This window comes from Xenopus laevis, chromosome 9_10L, assembly GCF_017654675.1.
Source record: "Xenopus laevis strain J_2021 chromosome 9_10L, Xenopus_laevis_v10.1, whole genome shotgun sequence".
NCBI classification, from domain to species: domain Eukaryota; kingdom Metazoa; phylum Chordata; class Amphibia; order Anura; family Pipidae; genus Xenopus; species Xenopus laevis.
This window is the reverse complement of record NC_054387.1, coordinates 132865619-132885180: the sequence shown is the minus strand read 5'-3', so window position 1 is coordinate 132885180 and position 19562 is coordinate 132865619. Positions and strand designations below refer to the sequence as shown.

At 41.2% G+C, this 19562-nt stretch overlaps 1 protein-coding gene across 1 annotated transcript; it reads right to left on the bottom strand.

The window, feature by feature from the left end:
• Positions 1-2627: 2627 nt before the first annotated feature.
• On the bottom strand, positions 2628-19091 carry stx4.L (syntaxin 4 L homeolog). The gene is given in 10 exon segments (NM_001096380.1): positions 2628-2986; positions 3733-3843; positions 4224-4361; positions 4730-4803; positions 6301-6409; positions 8264-8331; positions 8897-8971; positions 11619-11718; positions 13725-13826; positions 18705-19091. Coding segments are annotated over 10 exon segments (888 nt in total). The 5' UTR covers positions 18735-19091; the 3' UTR covers positions 2628-2905.
• Between the last annotated feature and the right edge of the window lie 471 nt (positions 19092-19562).

The following is a 19562-nucleotide window of genomic DNA, read 5'->3' as shown; positions in this document are numbered from 1 at the left end:
TTGCTTCTATATACAGTATATAATTATTAATTTTAGAGACAAACATTGCCTCTGATTTTGTCCATAGCAACAAATCAGATCTGTGCTTTTGTTTTCTAACTTGTAGGAGACTGTTGAAGTCTATTTGCTGATTGGTTGCTAACCGCAACATCACTGATGTTTGATGTGTTAATAAATAAGCCCTGACGGGTATGTAGTGGCCCACCATTCCATATGAAAACAAAAAAGTTCCCAGACGAAACCCACTTAATTTAAGGGTGTGTGTCTCATTGGGTGTGTAATAAAGAACATTTCTGCTGAGCTGGGGGCACTGGCAGGGTAGAGGCTTAATGCACAGAAATCACTTTCCTTTCTCTTCAGGCTGGAGGGGGAAAATTTAAAGGAGACATTTTGTGTAAAAAATAAGAATGTACCAGTGCATTATACTCATTTAGATATAGAAGAATTGTGCTTAAAAAAGTAGTGTTTCAGGCTGATTTATTGAATATTTCTGCAAAAACCCTAATAATCCCTCCCTTCTCTTCCACTTGCTGCTCCCTGAATTCCCAGGCTGTGCACTCAGCTCACTGCACTGTAGGACAGGAACCAATCAGCAGCTAGCAGGACCTGATAGGGAACTGAAGCCTGTCTGTGCTTGTGTGACTGCAGGGCTGTGATTGGCTGTCCCCCTCCTACTGTGCTTCTGGCAGGGACCGTTAGGACACGCCCACCCCTCATTTGAAACACAGACAGGGACCAGAGAACATCTATAGGGAGCTCCAATAAAGGGGCTATTTTTAAAGATAATATTAATGTTTAGCCCCATGTAAAAGCAACACCATATATTACTTATAATTGCCTACACAATTAGGGTTTTTTCATTTATCCTATATGTCTCCTTTAATGAAGAAAGACAGAGTTTGTGCCTGTGGTAACTTGTCTTCTAACTGTCAGCTAGTGTTGGCAGTTGCGGCTGTAGGTAGCAGGACTTATTTAAGCCAAGCTGAGGGCAGGATCTGCTGTGCCAACAAAACTAACTGTCATCCCTCAAGTCTGTCTGGTCACACGGGAGCAGAGTAATAAGAACTCAACCAGATGTGTAAATTATTTTATTAGTTGAATATTTTGTCAAAATAAAAAATATGTATTGGACAGGATGAGATGCTCTACCCATGGAACAATTTGATTTATACCCTATAGAGTGCAACCAGGGGAACCCACCCAAATGCACCTTAATCTGTGCTCAGTGCCAGTTACTTGCACTCACTCACGGGCAGCACCAAAGCCTCACCCAATGCACTCGCATATAATAGAGGCGCAGAACCGTCCAATTAAAATACATTGTGACTCATGTACACAGTATAGACCCACGGGCAGCCTTCCCCTCACTCACCTTGTGTCCCATACAAACAGCACTGACACAGCCAACCCTCACCCTTGCACCCTATTATTTAAAGGGGAACTATCGCAATAATGACAATTTTATATAATCTTCATCATACTGAAACATACTCATTATAATCAATTAAATATTCTGCATGGTTTCTGAAATAATCACGTTTATGTAAACTATTCCTCTCTCCGTATCGGTTACTCCTCTTTCAGCGGTTGGGTGTCAGATGTTCATTGACAGTTAGATCCAATAGATCTTATAGGGGGGCTCCTTTTGCCTAGAAGATGTATTAGAGCTCACTCTATTAAACTCACCAGACATCATGTCTCTCTACATGCAGGATTTGTGCAAAAGGCAGTTATTTTGTTAGATTTTGTTTGTACTCGAATCAGTTGTTTAAGTGAGCTCTAATACATCTGCTAGGAGGTTGGGTGTTAGATATTAATTGACAGTTAAATCCAATATATCTTATATGGGGGCTCCTTTTGCCTAGAAGATGTATTAGAGCTTACTCTATTAAACTCACCAGACATCAGGTCTCTCTACATGCAGGATTTGTGCAAAAGGCAGTTATTTTGTTTGTACGGGAATCGGTTATTAAAATACATCTTCTAGGCCAAAGGAGCCCCCCTAGAAGATATATTGGCTCCAACTGTCAATGAATATCTGCTGAAAGAGGAGAAACAGATGCTGAGAGAGGGATAATGAAGATAAACTTGATTATTTCAGAAACAATGCAGAATATTTAATTGATTGTAATTAGAACGTTTCCTATTTCAGTATGAGGAAGCTTATATTCAATTTTAATTTTTGCAATATTTCTTCTAAAAGCCCATGATGAAATGTACAGACCAAGCGGCACTCGCTCTCACACACACACACACAATACTATAGGATTACCTATTTATATTACTTGTTATTATCCTCCATGATCATGGCACTTGGAAGACCGATACATCCATTCCCTTCATACATACACAATCATTCCAACAACCAGAACAGGCAGTACATGTGGCAAGCACTTGCCCACGAGCATGGCCAGTGTCCCCCAGCATAACAGTAGCCGTAAACATCCAGGGTCCGTTGATAACAGAGCAATAGACGGGCGTTGTATGGATTCCTATGAGCATTGTGGGAATGAGACCGTTAGTATTTATATTGCAGCTCCTGGAGAGAAGTGAGTGACAATGTACAGTCCATGTGGCTACACACAACTATGGAAGACTCACACACAAACCCCTCCCCTAGAAATATATTCATTTATAAAGCACTTTATGAACAGCAGGAATAAGGCATAACGTGCAAAAAAAAACAAACACAGAATAAAAGAAGTGAATTAAAGGCACCACAGCATTTCAGTCTGACCCCTGAGTGGATTGTGAGCTTCCAGGAGACACCGACCCTCTCTGGCAGGAGGAGAACAAGCTGGAAAGCGATTGGTGGTAGCAGAGGGTCCAAGAACCTCCCACATGAGTTAAGTCAGTATATATTGGTCTGAAGGGTGGGGAGGAACTCCCAGACACCCAATTCCCTTTAACTCATCACAGCCACAGTAATGATGATGATGAGGACGATGACAAGGATAAGGACGCAAATGGCAATGTACAATTTCTTCTGCAATAAGAAAAAGGAGGGGGTTTTACACACTGAGCTTTCCCCTTTGGTGCATGTCAGAGCCTCTATTTAAAGGAGAACTAAAGCCTAACTAAAGAACTAGATAGAAATATTGTACATTATGTATTGGGCTTCTGTACCAGCCCAAGGCAACCACAGCCCTTTAGCAGTAAAGATCTGTGTCTCCAAAGATGCCCCAGTAGCTCCCCATCTTCTTTTCTGCTGATTCACTGATTCACATGCTCTGTGCTGCTGTCACTTACTGAGCTTAGGGAGCCACTCACAATATACAGTACACATAGAATAGAAATGTCACAATATAAGGCTGATTAGTAATTAATACACATAATTACTACATGGCAGCACAGAAACCAGTGCAATTAGCATCAGAATTGAATAATCAGCAAACCAGTAGCATCAGCTTATATTACAGCCAGGGAAGCTCATTTTCTGCTGGATAATTAGTGACGAGCCCTAAGCTTAGCTTCTCAACAGCCAATCAGAGCCCACTGAGCATGTGAGTGTCACAGACACCCCCTGTGACAAGTTTGAAGTCCTGGATCATTGCTGCTATTGACAAGCTCAAACGTTAGCCTCATGCAATAAGTTCACTATATAAAATATGACATTTTTAGCCATATTCATTTTTAGGGCTTAGTTCTCCTTTAATACCCCCTTGTGTCATTTCTAATCCCTACTTATGTGATATATCAAGGCTCCCCATAACCCGACAGTGAGGCACTTACCTTTCTGGCCTTTTGTTTGTTCTCCACGGCTTGGCTTAGCTGCTCTCGGGCTTTCTCCACATAATCGTTAGACCGCATAATATTCTTCTCTATATTGTCTATTGTTTCACCCTAACACGTACACACAACCAAAACAACATGGTGAAATGCAGAGAATGGACTCGATTTTGGGATGGGAGAGTGGTTTTCAAGAGGAATCAGTAGACAGAGTGATGGAGGGAAATGGTAAAGGGGCTGTAAAGAGATCACTGATGGAGACAAGGGATGAAGAGGAAAAAGATGGCAGCCATAACCGTTTCTAGCAATGTTTCCCAACCTATAGCCGTTCACCTGCTGCCGAAGTTCAGCTAAACTGGGTGTGGTGGGGTCGGAGTTGGCCAATAGCTGAAGGATCACAGGTGGGTCAAACGCTATATAATTTAGGGGGAAAGCTTTGACTAGACATGGACCTGATCAAAGGATTGGGGAGACAATTAGAGTGAAGGACTCACCTGGGCTTCTACCTCCATGGCCAAATACATGAACATGTCGTGCAGCTCCACAATGCTCTTCTCCAGTTTCATAATCTCCTCATGGCGGGCTTCTATCTCATTCAGAGCCTGCTTAGTGAGCTGCGTGTCCTTAAGGATCTGGAAAGGAGGGTCACACACATTACCCAGAATTCTCAGCTATTCAATGAGGCAACGCCCTCACCCAGCATTCTCTGCTTATTGGCTATCATGCCCTACAATTTAGTGAGACGCTACATCTAGCATCTTCTGCTGATCAGACATGCCACCTCTCCGAACCAAAGAGATGCCTACCCTTGATCTTTTGGGAATGGACCATATTGTCCTCTAATGAACCTCAGTCTCTCCCAGGTAGTAAGATATTCCCCTTATCATTCACTCACCAAGCTAATCAATACAACCCCCCGTCCAGAACTCCATACTGTAATTATTCCCATAAGTCCATAAGCTTTACTAAGGCCCATGCACATGCGTGTGATCCTCCTTACATTGCACGTGAACACGTCAGTCTGCCCAGTCTCCAGCATCTCATCAAACTGCTCATCGGTGACATTGTGTCCGGCTGTGAGACAGGGAGATGAAGTTTAGCAGTTTCCATTCAAGGTTTCTTTCAATCGCCAACCCCAAGACTTCTCCATCAACCCCACACTGTCCCACATGAAATTCTGCTGCTCATGTTCTAGGAAAACTCACAATAGGTGAAGAGGCCCACCAATAGTAAATGCAGTAGCAAAAGTAGCCTATGAGTAATTGCCCATTTGGCATGAAACAAGTTTCATTTCTAATAAACATTTTTAAATTTTACAAACTCGTTTCATGCCAAATGGGCAATTACTCATAGGCTAATGGTCCCACCCCTGTACTGGCTTTTTATAAGGGTGATGACCAATCAGATAAGGATACATCATATAGAGCCTTGACCAATAAGAATAAGATACATCATACAAAACCTTATCCAGTAAGGCTTAAACATAAAAGAATGTTTGTATTGTTTCTACACAACAGGTTTCCATTGGTTGTTTTTTGCTCACATGACTCTTACTGGATAAGGCTTTGTACGATGTATTTTATTCTTATTGGACAAGGCTCTTCATGATGTATCCTTTTCTGATTGGTTATCACCCCTATAAAAAGCCAGTACAGGGGTGGGACCATTTGCTTATGAGTAAGTGCACATTTGGCACAAAATGCGTGAGTTTTCCAACTTTCAGCAACCCTTGGACTGGGTTGTTTTTTTTTTGGTGATGAGACTGCATGGTGAGATTTTTTTGCAACTTTATATGTATATTTACTCCTTAGGGGCAGACACACACGCCATTCTTTTTTTTTTTTTTTAAATTGAAACAGTCTTGCTCATGTCCTAGCTCTAATAATGTCCTATGGGAAGGTCTACCTGTAATGATCCCTACCTTATCCCATAGGGATCTCTGCACCTCCCACAGGAAACTCTGTTCTTCACTTACCAACACCATAGACATCCCACTGGAAAGTCTTAAACTATAGCATCTAGAGCTAAGATCTGTGCGAGGAACCCCAAAAAAACGGAAACTCTACTACTCACTTACCTTCTATTTGTGTCCTTTGCCTTTAAAAGAGGCATTTGACACTGTTCTTGTATAAAGCAGTATTACTGGCTTCCTTGTTGTACTCCCAATTCCCAACAGTACAATGAAATCTTTATATATTCTTACCCTGTTCCAGAGCTTGTGTTTTGCAATGAAGTGCCCTCTAAGTTGAAGGTAGAGGTGTTTTTCAGGGCATGGTCATGACCAGGCCTGGACTGAGAGTCAATATAGGCCCTGTCCAAGTACACAGAGGCCCAAACAGCCTCCTACCAGCCCACTATATGGTAACTTTCTATGGAGCCGTACAGCAGCCCCTCTGGCATTTGCCAGAACCCATAGATTGCCAGTCCGGGCCTGGTCATGACTCCATACAAAAGCCAATGTATACAAATGGAGCAGGCTTTATCAAACATATGTTACACACAACCACACCCTTTTTGATACTGTAAATCTTATCAGTTGTCTGAAGTCTCACCACAGCCCATCACACTTACTGATCTGCAGCTGCCGCTTGATCCTCTTCACATTGTTATCCCTGTACTGGGTCTGCAGACTGTTGCAGTGATTAATCAGCTCAATGAATTGCTGAGAGAGGACCCCGTGCTGTAGGACAGAGGCAGAGACTGTTACTCACAAACACAATGCCACACACAAGAGGCCAAGAAAATAAACAATGTGGTAATAAAGGAGAATGGGAATCATTACTATTCTGACTCCTGAAACAATGTAGCAAATGCCAGCTGATTGCAGAAATATTTAATAAATCAGCCTGAAACACTACTTTTTTTAAGCACAATTCTTCTATATCTAAAGGAGTATAATGCACTGGTACATTCTTATTTTTCACACAAAATATCTCCTTTAAAAAAGAAACGTTTTAGGCCGATTTATTTAATATTTCTGCAAAAACCCTAATAATCCCTCCCTTCTCTTCCACTTGCTGCTCCCTGAATTCCCAGGCTGTGCACTCAGCTCACTGCACTGTAGGACAGGAACCAATCAGCAGCTAGCAGGACCTGATAGGGAACTGAAGCCTGTCTGTGCTTGTGTGACTGCAGGGCTGTGATTGGCTGTCCCCCTCCTACTGTGCTTCTGGTAGGGACCTTTAGGACACGCCCACCCCTCAGGGACCAGAGAACAAAAAAAACAGCAGAGGCTGAAGTGTATCTAAACAGCTGAATACCCGTGGGCCAGATGTGACCGGTCAAGGTATTTCTACATGACATCATCAGCAACATGTCATCCTGCCACACAGGCGTGTATTATATCATGGGAAGAGTTGTAACTGAAGCGTGAGCTGTCAGACAGCCTTTCCCACTGTACAGGGACAGATAGTGCTCACTGGATACACTGAATAGAATGAGAGGAAATGGTCAGGGTATAAATAGCACAGGAGGGGTGAGGTGACAATGTTAGGAAGAACAAGTGGGTGAGTGTGCAGCTGAACTTACAGTTCACAGTACCATAAAGTGCATCATGTGAGCGCTCAATCTCCCACTCTATGGTATTGTGTTGAGTCACTTTAAGCATTTTAGGGCCACTTTCAGGGAAAAAAGTCTTCCAGGTTCTTTAGATGCGTGAAATATGTTTGTTGATCTCAATTTTCTAATATGGCCACAGATTTTCAGTTGGATTTAGATCATTGGCTTTGAGAACCCCTCAGTGACTTTTAATATCCTTATCATTTACAGTAGGGGGTACATTATACCTTATAATACATGAGTGATACTCAGAGTTTCCTGTATAACTCAGCCTGCAGCCTTGTGTCTTTATATGGTCACAGAACAAACCCTCAGTGACTTCTAATATCCTTATCATTTACAGTAGGGGGTACATTATCCCTTATAATACATGAGTGATACTCAGAGTTCCCTGTATAACTCAGCCTGCAGCCTTGTGCCTTTATATGGTCACAGAACAACCCCTCAGTGTATTCTAATATCCTTATCATTTACAGTAGGGGGTACATTATCCTTTATAATACATGAGTGATACTCAGAGTTCCCTGTATAACTCAGCCTGCAGCCTTGTGCCTTTATATGGTCACAGAACAACCCCTCAGTGACTTCTAATATCCTTATCATTTACAGTAGGGGGTACATTATCCCTATAATACATGAGTGATACTCAGAGTTCCCTGTATAACTCAGCCTGTAGCCTTGTGCCTTTATATGGTCACAGAACAACCCCTCAGTGACTTCTAATATCCTTATCATTTACAGTAGGGGGTACATTATCCCTTATAATACATGAGTGATACTCAGAGTTCCCTGTATAACTCAGCCTGCAGCCTTGTGCCTTTATATGGTCACAGAACAACCCCTCAGTGACTTCTAATATCCTTATCATTTACAGTAGGGGGTACATTAACCTTTATGTGATACAGACAATTCTCTGACCTGTATACTGTAGATTAGCCTGGTGAGTTTATATGCTCACAGAACTGCACAGACCTACCTGTGTTTTTCTCATGCGTGCATGCACAGAACTTCGGATATGCTCTTCATCCTCCTTCACTTCAATACCTGAGGCAAAGAATGGCACAAACAGGATAAAGCACTGAAGAGCAGGGCAGCCGGATAGACAGACACAAGTCTGGAGAGACGAGTCCCACACACACACACACAGGGATATATATAGGAGACACACACAGGGATATATAGGAGACACACACAGGGATATATAGGAGATACACTCAGGGATATATAGGAGACACACTCAGGGATATATAGGAGACACACACAGGGATATATAGGAGATACACACAGGGATATATAGGAGATACACTCAGGGATATATAGGAGATAGACTCAGGGATATATAGGAGATACACACAGGGATATATAGGAGATAGACTCAGGGATATATAGGAGATACACACAGGGATATATAGGAGATACACACAGGGATATATAGGAGATACACACAGGGATATATAGGAGATACACTCAGGGATATATAGGAGATACACACAGGGATATATAGGAGATAGACTCAGGGATATATAGGAGATACACACAGGGATATATAGGAGATAGACTCAGGGATATATAGGAGATACACACAGGGATATATAGGAGATAGACTCACTCTGGAGTTTGGCGCGGATATCTTTGGCCATGCGTTTAATGTCTTCCCGAATCTCCTGTAAATCCTTCTTCATATCTGGCAAATACAAAATAAATGATATTTTAATAGGTGACAAGTAGCATGTGTGTGGAATACGTGTGGAAGGCAGGATTATTGATCAGTCAATGGCTTTTTCCCATTCACTAGAACAGATAGCGGCTGCTGGGCCTCCTCAATACAATACCAATCAGATTATAAATACAGTCTCATTACATTCCTTATCTTTAATCACAGATCATTCATCACAGAGGCGCTGGTTGGCATCAGACTATGAATCATTGTGCCCCCTGCTTTATAAGCTTTAATATTATGCCTATGTCTGTAAATGAAATGCTGGCGCATTAATAAGCACCCGACCCTATGGTGCCCAATCAGGGATGTACCATCTGTCATTCTGTTTAATTCCTTCCTCCCCCTCGAACAGGAGCAGGTTCTCTATTCCATCTTCTGCACACAGGTACAGGGGGAATAAAGCTGTGTATTGCATGAGACGTTCCAGCTGTAACTACTATATCTGCTTATAGTGAGGTGCCCATTACCTCTCACTGCTCCCCAGCTTATATATCCACCATATAACCCCATGCACATCCTTAGCATACCTCCCAACATTTTGGAAACAAAAAGATGGAGAAAAAAGTTGGCGCGCGTAGCATGCGTATAACAATTTTGCTAATGAAGGTGACTTGCCCTTTAAGCTGTCAGTCTAACTTTTCCCAAGGGACCTGTTGTCTTATATTGTTACAATTACTTGTTTGCGTATCTCAAAATTGTTACAAAAGTATCTTATCTTCTGCTGTGGCTGTTCTGGGCTGTCTGCCAAAAGCCAATTAAGTTAGAAACTTTGTTTATTTTTCTGGCTGTTCAGTGCACAGAAAAACTGGACTTTCCAGTACAAATGAGGGACTGCGGGTTGAGCTGTCAAAAGTGGGACTGTCCATTTAAAAACGAGACAGTTGGGAGGTATGCCTTAGAAACAGAGAGTGCGGTTCCCTTATCTACCTTCAGGCAGTTGAATGTGTATAAATGGCCAAAGCAATGTGCTACAGAGAAATGAATGGCTAGTAGGAGGTGCACTAGTTAAAGAGGAGCTTCATCTTTAAGTTAAACACATCAGTTAATAGTGCTGCTCCAGCAGAATTCTGCACTGAAATCCATTTCTCAAAAGAGCAAACAGATATTTTTATTTAATTTTAAAATCTGACATGGGGCTAGACATATTGTCAGTTTCCCAGCTGCACCAAGTCATGTGACTTGTGCTCTGATAAACTTCAGTCACTCTTTACTGCTGTACTGCAAGTTGAAGTGATATCACCCCCTCCCTTTAGCACCAGCAGCCAAACAAAAGAACAATGGGAAGGTAACCAGATAGCAGCTCCCTAACACAAGATAACAGCTGCCTGGTAGATCTAAGGACAGCTCTCAATAGTAAAATCCAGGTCCCACTGAGACACATTCAGTTAGATTGAGTAGAAGAAACAACAGGCTGCCAGAAAGCAGTTCCATCCTAAAGTGCTGGCTCTTTCTGAAAGCACATGACCAGGCGAAATGACCTGAGATGCACCTACACACCAATATTACAACTAAATGCACTTGTTGGTTCAGGAATGACATTTTATATTGTAGAGCGAATTATTTGCAGTGTAAACAGTGTCATTTAGAAATAAGAAATACATCATAAAAATCATGACAGAATCCCTTTAACTTTTAGTATGTTATAGAATGGCCAACTTTTCTATAGTTTTTTAAATTATTTGCCTTCTTCTTCTTCTTCCTCTCTCCAGTGTTCAAATGGGGGTCACTGACCCCATCTAAAAACAAATTAAATACAAATACACGGGCAGATTGAAGCTGCCGATACCTGTCCTTTAGACCATTTCGGCAGCTGATCTGCCCGTGTTTGGCGGCTCTCGACGGGTCCTCCTGATTGATATCAGGCCAAAAATCGGCCAGATATCAAGTCTGATTTTTTTCCTGCGATCCAGAACCACATTGGCTAGTTGATTCGGTTCTACGACCCATCAGCACCCATTCACAGCATTTTAATCCGATAGTTCGGCCCCAGGGTCTGGATTCACCCGATATCACCCAGCCGTTAGTGGGCATATCGGGTTCAGGAGTGGATCTAATAGTGTATGGCCACCTTTAGGCTACACATGTATTGTTATTTCTACTTTTTATTACTTATTCAGGCCTCTCCTATTCATATTCCAGTCTCTTATTCAAATCAATGCATGGTTGCCAGGGTAATTTGGACCCTAGCAACTAGATTCCTGAAACTGCGAACTGGAGAGCTGCTGAATAAAAAACGAAATAACTCAAAAACCAAAAATAATAAAAAATGAAAACCAATTGCGAATTGTCTCAAGATATTACACTCTACATCCTACTAAAAGTTAATGTAAAGGTGAGCAACCCCTTTAAGGAGCTGACCAATGCTAGACAGAGGTTCATGAATAAATGAAATAGGCCTCTCTCTATGCTAGTGATCAACACTTGGCCATTTTCATGTTGATTACCTTATCAGCGTGTGCTACAGAGCGAGCAAAGTGCACCCATACCTGGCAGGAATAATGCATGGGACAGAATGAAATAAATATGGGAGACTGATGCTGCTTGCAGGCACCTCTCAGCCTGGATGGTGTTTCTGTCCAGTGAATACAGAAGCAACTGGGCACACACTTACTCTCCTCGGGGATGGGTGTAGTGAGGACTTTCATCTGACTTGCATCCAGCTCTTTGACTTTCTCCCGGAGAAGTTGCAGCGAGTCCCGTATCTGGCGGGTCTGTGGGGGCAAGAGAAAGGGTCACTTGTTAGGCCTTCCCTGAACACATCTCACATCCCCAGTCTGATTGGATACTGAATACAAATACATAGAGGGTACACCCTTCTGAGGAATCTTATTGGCCTTCCCATTTCCTATTAAAGGGGACAATGGGTCCTATAAATCACTGGAGGAGAGAAGAGAGAAAACATGAAACTTTTGCCTGATGTTCTCCAGGATCCTGGGATTATTATTTAAATTAAATAATAATAATAATGAAACTTTTGCCTGATGTTCTCCATGATGCTGGGATGAATAGAGGGTGGGCCCTGCTCTATGCGGGCAGCCCTATAGTTAAAGCAGTGTACAACCAATAGTAAGGATGCACCACATTCAGGATTCAGTTTGGGATTCAGACAGGATTCGGCCTTTTTGAGCAGGATTCGGCATATGCAAATTAGGGGCGGGGAGGAAAATCGTGTGACTGTCACAAAACAATTAAAGGGATCCTGTCATCAGAAAACATGTTTTTTTCAAAACACATCAGTTAATAGTGCTACTCCAGCAGAATTCTGCACTGAAATCCATTTCTCAAAAGAGCAAACAGATTTTTTTTTTTCAATTTTGAAATCTGACATGGGGCTAGACATTTTGTCAATTTCCCAGTTGCCCCCAGTCATGTGACTTGTGCCTGCACTTTAGGAGAGAAATGCTTTCTGGCTGGCTGCTGTTTTTCCTTCTCAATGTAACTGAATGTGTCTCAGTGGGACATGGGATTTTACTATTGAGTGTTGTTCTTAGATCTACCAGGCAGTTGTTATCTTGTGTTAGGGAGCTGCTATCTGGCTACCTTCCCATTGTTCTTTTGTTTGGCTGCTGGGGGGGAGGGAGGGGGTGATATCACTCCAACTTGCAGTACAGCAGTAAAGAGTGATTGAAGTTTATCAGAGCACAAGTCACATGACTGGGGGCAGCTGGGAAATTGACAATATGTCTAGCCCCATGTCAGATTTCAAAATTTAATATAAAAAAATCTGTTTGCTCTTTTGAGAAATGGATTTCAGTGCAGAGTTCTGCTGAAGCAGCACCATTAACTGATTCACTTTAAGTAAAAAAAATTTTTTCCCTTCCCACCCCTAATTTGAATATGCAAATTAGGATTTGGTTCGGTATTTGGTCGAATCTTTAGCAAGGATTCAGGGGTTCGGCCGAATCGCATCCCTAGTCCCAAGACTTGCTGGCAACAATACTGAAGATATTCATTTTATTGGAGCTCCCTATAGATCTGCTATGGATACTTTTCATATTTCCAATGAGAAGTGGGCGTGTTTTAATGGTCCCTGTCAGAAGCACAGCAGGAGGGGGACAGCCAATCACAGCCCTGCAGTCACACAAGCATAGACAGGCTTTTAGGTCCTGCTAGCTGCTGATTGGTTCCTGTCCTACAGTACAGTGTGCTGAGTGCCGCCGGCTCCCCTGCACAGCCTGGGAAAGGAGGCAGCAGGAAGTGGGATAGGAGGCAGCAGGAAGTGGAACAGATGGGAGGGACTAGTAGGGATTTTTTTTAGTCATTATCAATAAATAAAACCCAAAACAAAACGTAAAAAGATAGCTGGGTACAGTTGGGGCACAATGACAGGAGCTGCAAAGATGAAATGCTCCATTTGTTGTCATAGCATGTGGAATGGTGGCCAAGGGCAAGATGGAACTCAAGTGTGAAGCACCAAATAGAAGAACTACATCGAAACCTCCAGCTGCTTTACAGTATCTAGACATCTGTAGCCCTGTAGGTGTTGGCTATTTTATGGTTTTGTTTATAAGGCGGCCAGGTATTGGGTCTGGGTTTGACACCTGGTAGATGGGATTGTGATTTATGCATTAAACCAAGTAGCATTTATAACACAATGACAGTTGTATTGTCACATGGGCATTATCCATAGGTGTAAGAGGGGGAGGACAAATGGCGTCGCTGCCTATGTATTATGCCAGATTCCAGGTCTAGTAGGATAAAGGTTTGAAGCTCGTACCGTCTGTAAAAACTGCTCATTAATTTCCGTCTCATCTTTGCTCCCATTGGATACAGTCACAATGAAAACCTTGTGCTCATCAGCCTCCGAGTCGCTGTCATCCTGAGGAAGGGAAAAAGGAGAGAATAAGGTGGGTCACTCCATGGCAACGGATCTGACGAACACAAACAACAATATTAGCCTTACTTCAGCTGAGCTGCCTCTGCACGGGCCCATGTGCTAAATCATGATTGGTCAATTACCCTGAAATCAGCCAAACTGCCTCCACTAATTGCCTCCCCTATAGAAGAAGTGCATCTTTAAAGGAGACATATTGTGTAAAAAACAAGAATTTGCCAGTTCATTATACAGATATAGAAGGAATGTGCTGAGAAAAGTAGTGTTTTGGTCGGATTGTTGAAAATTTCTGCAAAATCCCTACTTGTTCCGCCCTTCTCTTCCACTTGCTGCTCCCTGAATTCCCAGGCTGTGCACTCAGCTCACTGCACTGTAGGACAGGAACCAATCAGCAGCTAGCAGGACCTGATAGGGAACTGAAGCCTGTCTGTGCTTGTGTGACTGCAGGGCTGTGATTGGCTGTCCCCCTCCTACTGTGCTTCTGGCAGGGACCGTTAGGACACGCCCACCCCTCATGTGAAACACAGACAGGGACCAGAGAACATCTATAGGGAGCTCCAATAAAGGGGCTATTTTTAAAGATAATATTAATTTACAGCCAAAAGTAAAAGCAGCACCATATAGTATACATCATTGCCTACAAAATTAGTTTTTATTTTATTCATACTATATGTCTCCTTTAAATGTACATTATGTTATGAATGGACTTATTTTTAAAATAATCCTTTAATTATTTCTGAACGAGACTCCTTCTCATCCTGCAGCCGTCCCTCTTGTGTTATCTGGCCCCAGCAAACCATACTCTCTGTGGATTCTATTGACAATATTTCAGGCTTTCCATCTAACAATGATAAATATGTATTGACAGTCACTCATGAGAAGTGTAAAAGGGACAGTAACACCTTTTCAACATGAGCAATATAAATAGAATGCATTCCTGTGTCTCTCCTGTAATTAGCTGAATTAGAGTAACTAGGGATACTGAGCTCTCTAGTAACACCCTCCTCTATTAACCCCTTTGCTCACAGACAAGCAGGAGTCCATTATACAGGAGGTATATCTGTGTATGGGTTAACCTGTCCAGCTACCTTGCAACAACTAGGAAGTGAGGAACTCGTTACAATTTCCCTGTTTTGCTCTAGAAATAACCCACCCAAACCAGAATGTACTCCCAACCCATTGATCAAGAAACGCTCCTATATTACCAACATGTTAAACGTCAATTTTACAGCAGAGCTTGCAATCTGATTGCCCTGATTGCTCACCCACACACTGAACAATTCCATCTGAAGCCAATTAACCCAACCACAATGTTTTTACTCTGTAGGAGGAAGCCTGAGCAAAAAGAGAAAATATCCATTAAAGGGGAACTATTGCGAAAATTAAAATTGAACACAAGCTTCCTCATACTGAAATAAGAAACTTTCTAAATACAATCAATTAAATATTCTGCATTGTTTCTGAAATAATCAAGGTTATCTTTACTATTCCTCTCTCGGCATCTGTTTCTCTTCATTCTCTCTTCATGCAGCAGTTGGGTGTCAGATATTCATTGACAGTTAGATCCAATATATCTTATAGGGGGGCTCCTTTTCTAGCAGATGTATTAGAGGTCACTCAAATAACTGATTCCAGTACAAACAAAATGTAACAAAATAACTGCCTTTTGCACAAATTCTGCATGTAGAGAGACATGATGTCTGGTGAGTTTAATAGAGTGAGCTCTAATACATCTTCTAGGCAAAAGGAGCCCCCCTATAAGATATATTGGATCTAACTGTCAATGAATATCTGACACCCAACTGCTGCATGAAGAGAGAATGAAGAGAAACAGATGCTGAGAGAGGAATAGTGAAGATAAACTTGATTATTTTAGAAACAATGCAGAATATTTATTTTTGATTGCATTTAGAAAGTTTATTTCAGTATGATGAAGCTTATTTTAAAGGGATACTGTCATGGGAAAAAAAATTTTTTTTTCAAAACACATCAGTTAATAGTGCTGCTCCAGCAGAATTCTGCACTGAAATCCATTTCTCAAAAGAGCAAACAGATTTTTTTATATTCAATTTTGAAATCTGACATGGGGCTAGACATTTTGTCAATTTCCCAGCTGCCCGTGGTCATGTGACAAATAGGATAAATGAAAAACCCTAATTTTGTAGGTAATTATAAGTTATTGTAAATATTATAAAAATATAGTGTTGCTTTTACATGGTGCTAAAAATTAATATTATCTTTAAAAATAGCCCCTTTATTGGAGCTCCCTATAGATGTTCTCTGGTCCCTGTCTGTGTTTCACATGAGGGGTGGGCGTGTCCCTGCCAGAAGCACAGTAGGAGGGGGACAGCCAATCACAGCCCTGCAGTCACACAAGCACAGACAGGCTTCAGTTCCCTATCAGGTCCTGCTAGCTGCTGATTGGTTCCTGTCCTACAGTGCAGTGAGCTGAGTGCACAGCCTGGGAATTCAGGGAACAGCAAGTGGAAGAGAAGGGAGGGATTATTAGGGGTTTTGCAGAAATATTCAACAAATCAGCCTGAAACACTACTTTTTTAAGCACAATTCTTCTATATCTACATGAGTATAATGCACTGGTACATTCTTATTTTTTACACAATATGTCTCCTTTAAAATTTCCCAATCACTAATCTTAAGTGTTTTGGACCTGAAGAAGGAAATTCATGCAACTGCCCGTGTCAAGAGAAGGAGGATGGTGGGGGAGACGAGCAGGGATGGGCCTAGGGGCGCCCAATGAGGATACAATGAGAGGGAGAGATGAAAACATGTCCAGTGTCAGACTTCTAGGGCCCTCCAGGGAAACTGGCACCCAGGGGCCACTCAATTTCATATGGGTCCCATGGCTCAGTGCTGGAAATAAGGGAGTTGATGGGAAATGTCCTACTCTGGGGCTAGGGCTGCCAACTGACTGGTATTTTACAGGCCTGGCTGGTAAAAATTATGGTTGATCCCAATGTTATTAATAGGGAATAAAGATAAATATATAGGAAGGTCAGTGATCCCAATGTTATTAATAGGGAATAAAGATAAATATATAGGAAGGCCAGTGATCCCAATGTTATTAATAGGGAATAAAGATAAATATATAGGAAGGTCAGTGATCCCAATGTTATTAATAGGGAATAAAGATAAATATATAGGAAGGCCAGTGATCCCAATGTTATTAATAGGGAATAAAGAGAAATATATAGGAAGGCCAGTGATCCCAATGTTATTAATAGGGAATAAAGATAAATATATAGGAAGGTCAGTGATATGATCCCAATGTTATTAATAGGGAATAAAGATAAATATATAGGAAGGTCAGTGATCCCAATGTTATTAATAGGGAATAAAGATAAATATATAGGAAGGTCAGTGATCCCAATGTTATTAATAGGGAATAAGATAAATATATAGGAAGGTCAGTGATATGATCCCAATGTTATTAATAGGGAATAAAGATAAATATATAGGAAGGTCAGTGATCCCAATGTTATTAATAGGGAATAAAGATAAATATATAGGAAGGTCAGTGATCCCAATGTTATTAATATGGAATAAAGATAAATATATAGGAAGGTCAGTGATCCCAATGTTATTAATAGGAATAAAGATAAATATATAGGAAGGCCAGTGATCCCAATGTTATTAATAGAGAATAAAGATAAAATATAGGAAGGCCAGTGATCCCAATGTTATTAATAGAGAAATAAAGATAAATATATAGGGAAGGCCAGTGATCCAATGTTTATTAATGAAAAAAGATAAATATATAGGAAGGCCAGTGATCCCAATGTTATTAATAGGAATAAAGATAAATATATAGGAAGGTCAGTGATCCCAGTGTTATTAATAGGGAATAAAGATAAATATATAGGAAGGTCAGTGATATGATCCAATGTTATTAATAGGGAATAAAGATAAATATATAGGAAGGTCAGTGATCCCAATGTTATTAATAGGGAATAAAGATAAATACATAGGAAGGTCAGTGATCACAATGTTATTAATAGGGAATAAAGATAAATATATAGGAAGGTCAGTGATCCCAATGTTATTAATAGGGAATAAAGATAAATATATAGGAAGGTCAGTGATCCCAATGTTATTAATAGGGAATAAGATAAATACATAGGAAGGTCAGTGATCACAATGTTATTAATAGGGAATAAAGATAAATATATAGGAAGGTCAGTGATCCCAATGTTATTAATAGGGAATAAAGATAAATATATAGGAAGGTCAGTGATCCCAATGTTATTAATAGGGAATAAAGATAAATATATAGGAAGGTCAGTGATCCCAATGTTATTAATAGGGAATAAAGATAAATATATAGGAAGGTCAGTGATCCCAATGTTATTAATAGGGAATAAAGATAAATATATAGGAAGGTTAGTGATATAATCCCAATGTTATTAATAGGGAATAAAGATAAATATATAGGAAGGCCAGTGATCCCAATGTTATTAATAGGGAATAAAGATAAATATATAGGAAGGTCAGTGATCCCAATGTTATTAATAGGGAATAAAGATAAATATATAGGAAGGCCAGTGATCCCAATGTTATTAATAGGGAATAAAGATAAATATATAGGAAGGTCAATGATCCCAATGTTATTAATAGGGAATAAAGATAAATATATAGGAAGTATTTTGGCAGAACAGGGGCAACTCTATGTGGGGCCCATAGGGACATTCCCAGGACACTCAGAGTTAGGATTACAGACATTTGAGAATAAATAATAATAAATCTCTCAGATGAGTTGGGGCTCAGGGACACAAGTAGAACAACAATACTAATAATAATACTAATAATAATAATAAAGACTGATGTTGAGACAAAACAGTGACTTACCTGCCTGAGCTCCTTGGTCCGGTCCCTCATCCTGTGCCAATACAAGTTCTCACTGGCAGCAGCAGATACAATGGGGATCTCTATGCTGTACCCACTGCACTATTTCCCCACACTCCCTAGATAGTGACTGAGACTTTCCCACACTCCCTAAATAGTGACAGGAGGTTACAGGAGCTACAATGTATCCCTCCCGCTCCCACAGTCAATAACACAGACAATAGCAGATGCCCAGTGCGGCAGTACAATGTATCACTCCGCAGCGCGCACACCCACTCCTCACAGGAATCCAGGAGATATTTCCCCACGCTCCCTCAGCCACTTCCCTGCACTTCAAACACTTCCCTGCAACTTCTTCTGCTTCACACCGCCGCGCATGCGCACTCCTCTAGCCTTAAGAGGAAGCATAGAGGGGAATAGGTGCGGGGCATGCTGGGATACTGGAGGAATGACGTGCTGGCTGATAGACACTAGGGAGGCTCAGGCTAGATATGTATAATGTTGCTATTTATACACAGGCCAGGGGCTGATAGAAATCGCTGCTGCACTGAGTTATGCGCACATACATGTATATATACGTTACATGTGAGCTGCAACTGTGCCGTATGTACTGGAATATGAGCGCTGTATCAGTCTGTGGGCACAATCAGTGCCGGAACTGCATGTTGTCACTTCCCAGATGTGCGATTTTACTGCTTATAGTTTCCTCTGCTTCATCCTCTTTATCATCTGGAGAAATAAACATCTTTCCTTTTTCTTCTATTCTACCCCTCTTATTTCCTTCTGACCTTTTCTCCTCTCTGCCCATATCATGGTTCTTCTGACCTCTCCTCCCTTCTCCTCCTTTCATGGTTCTTCAAT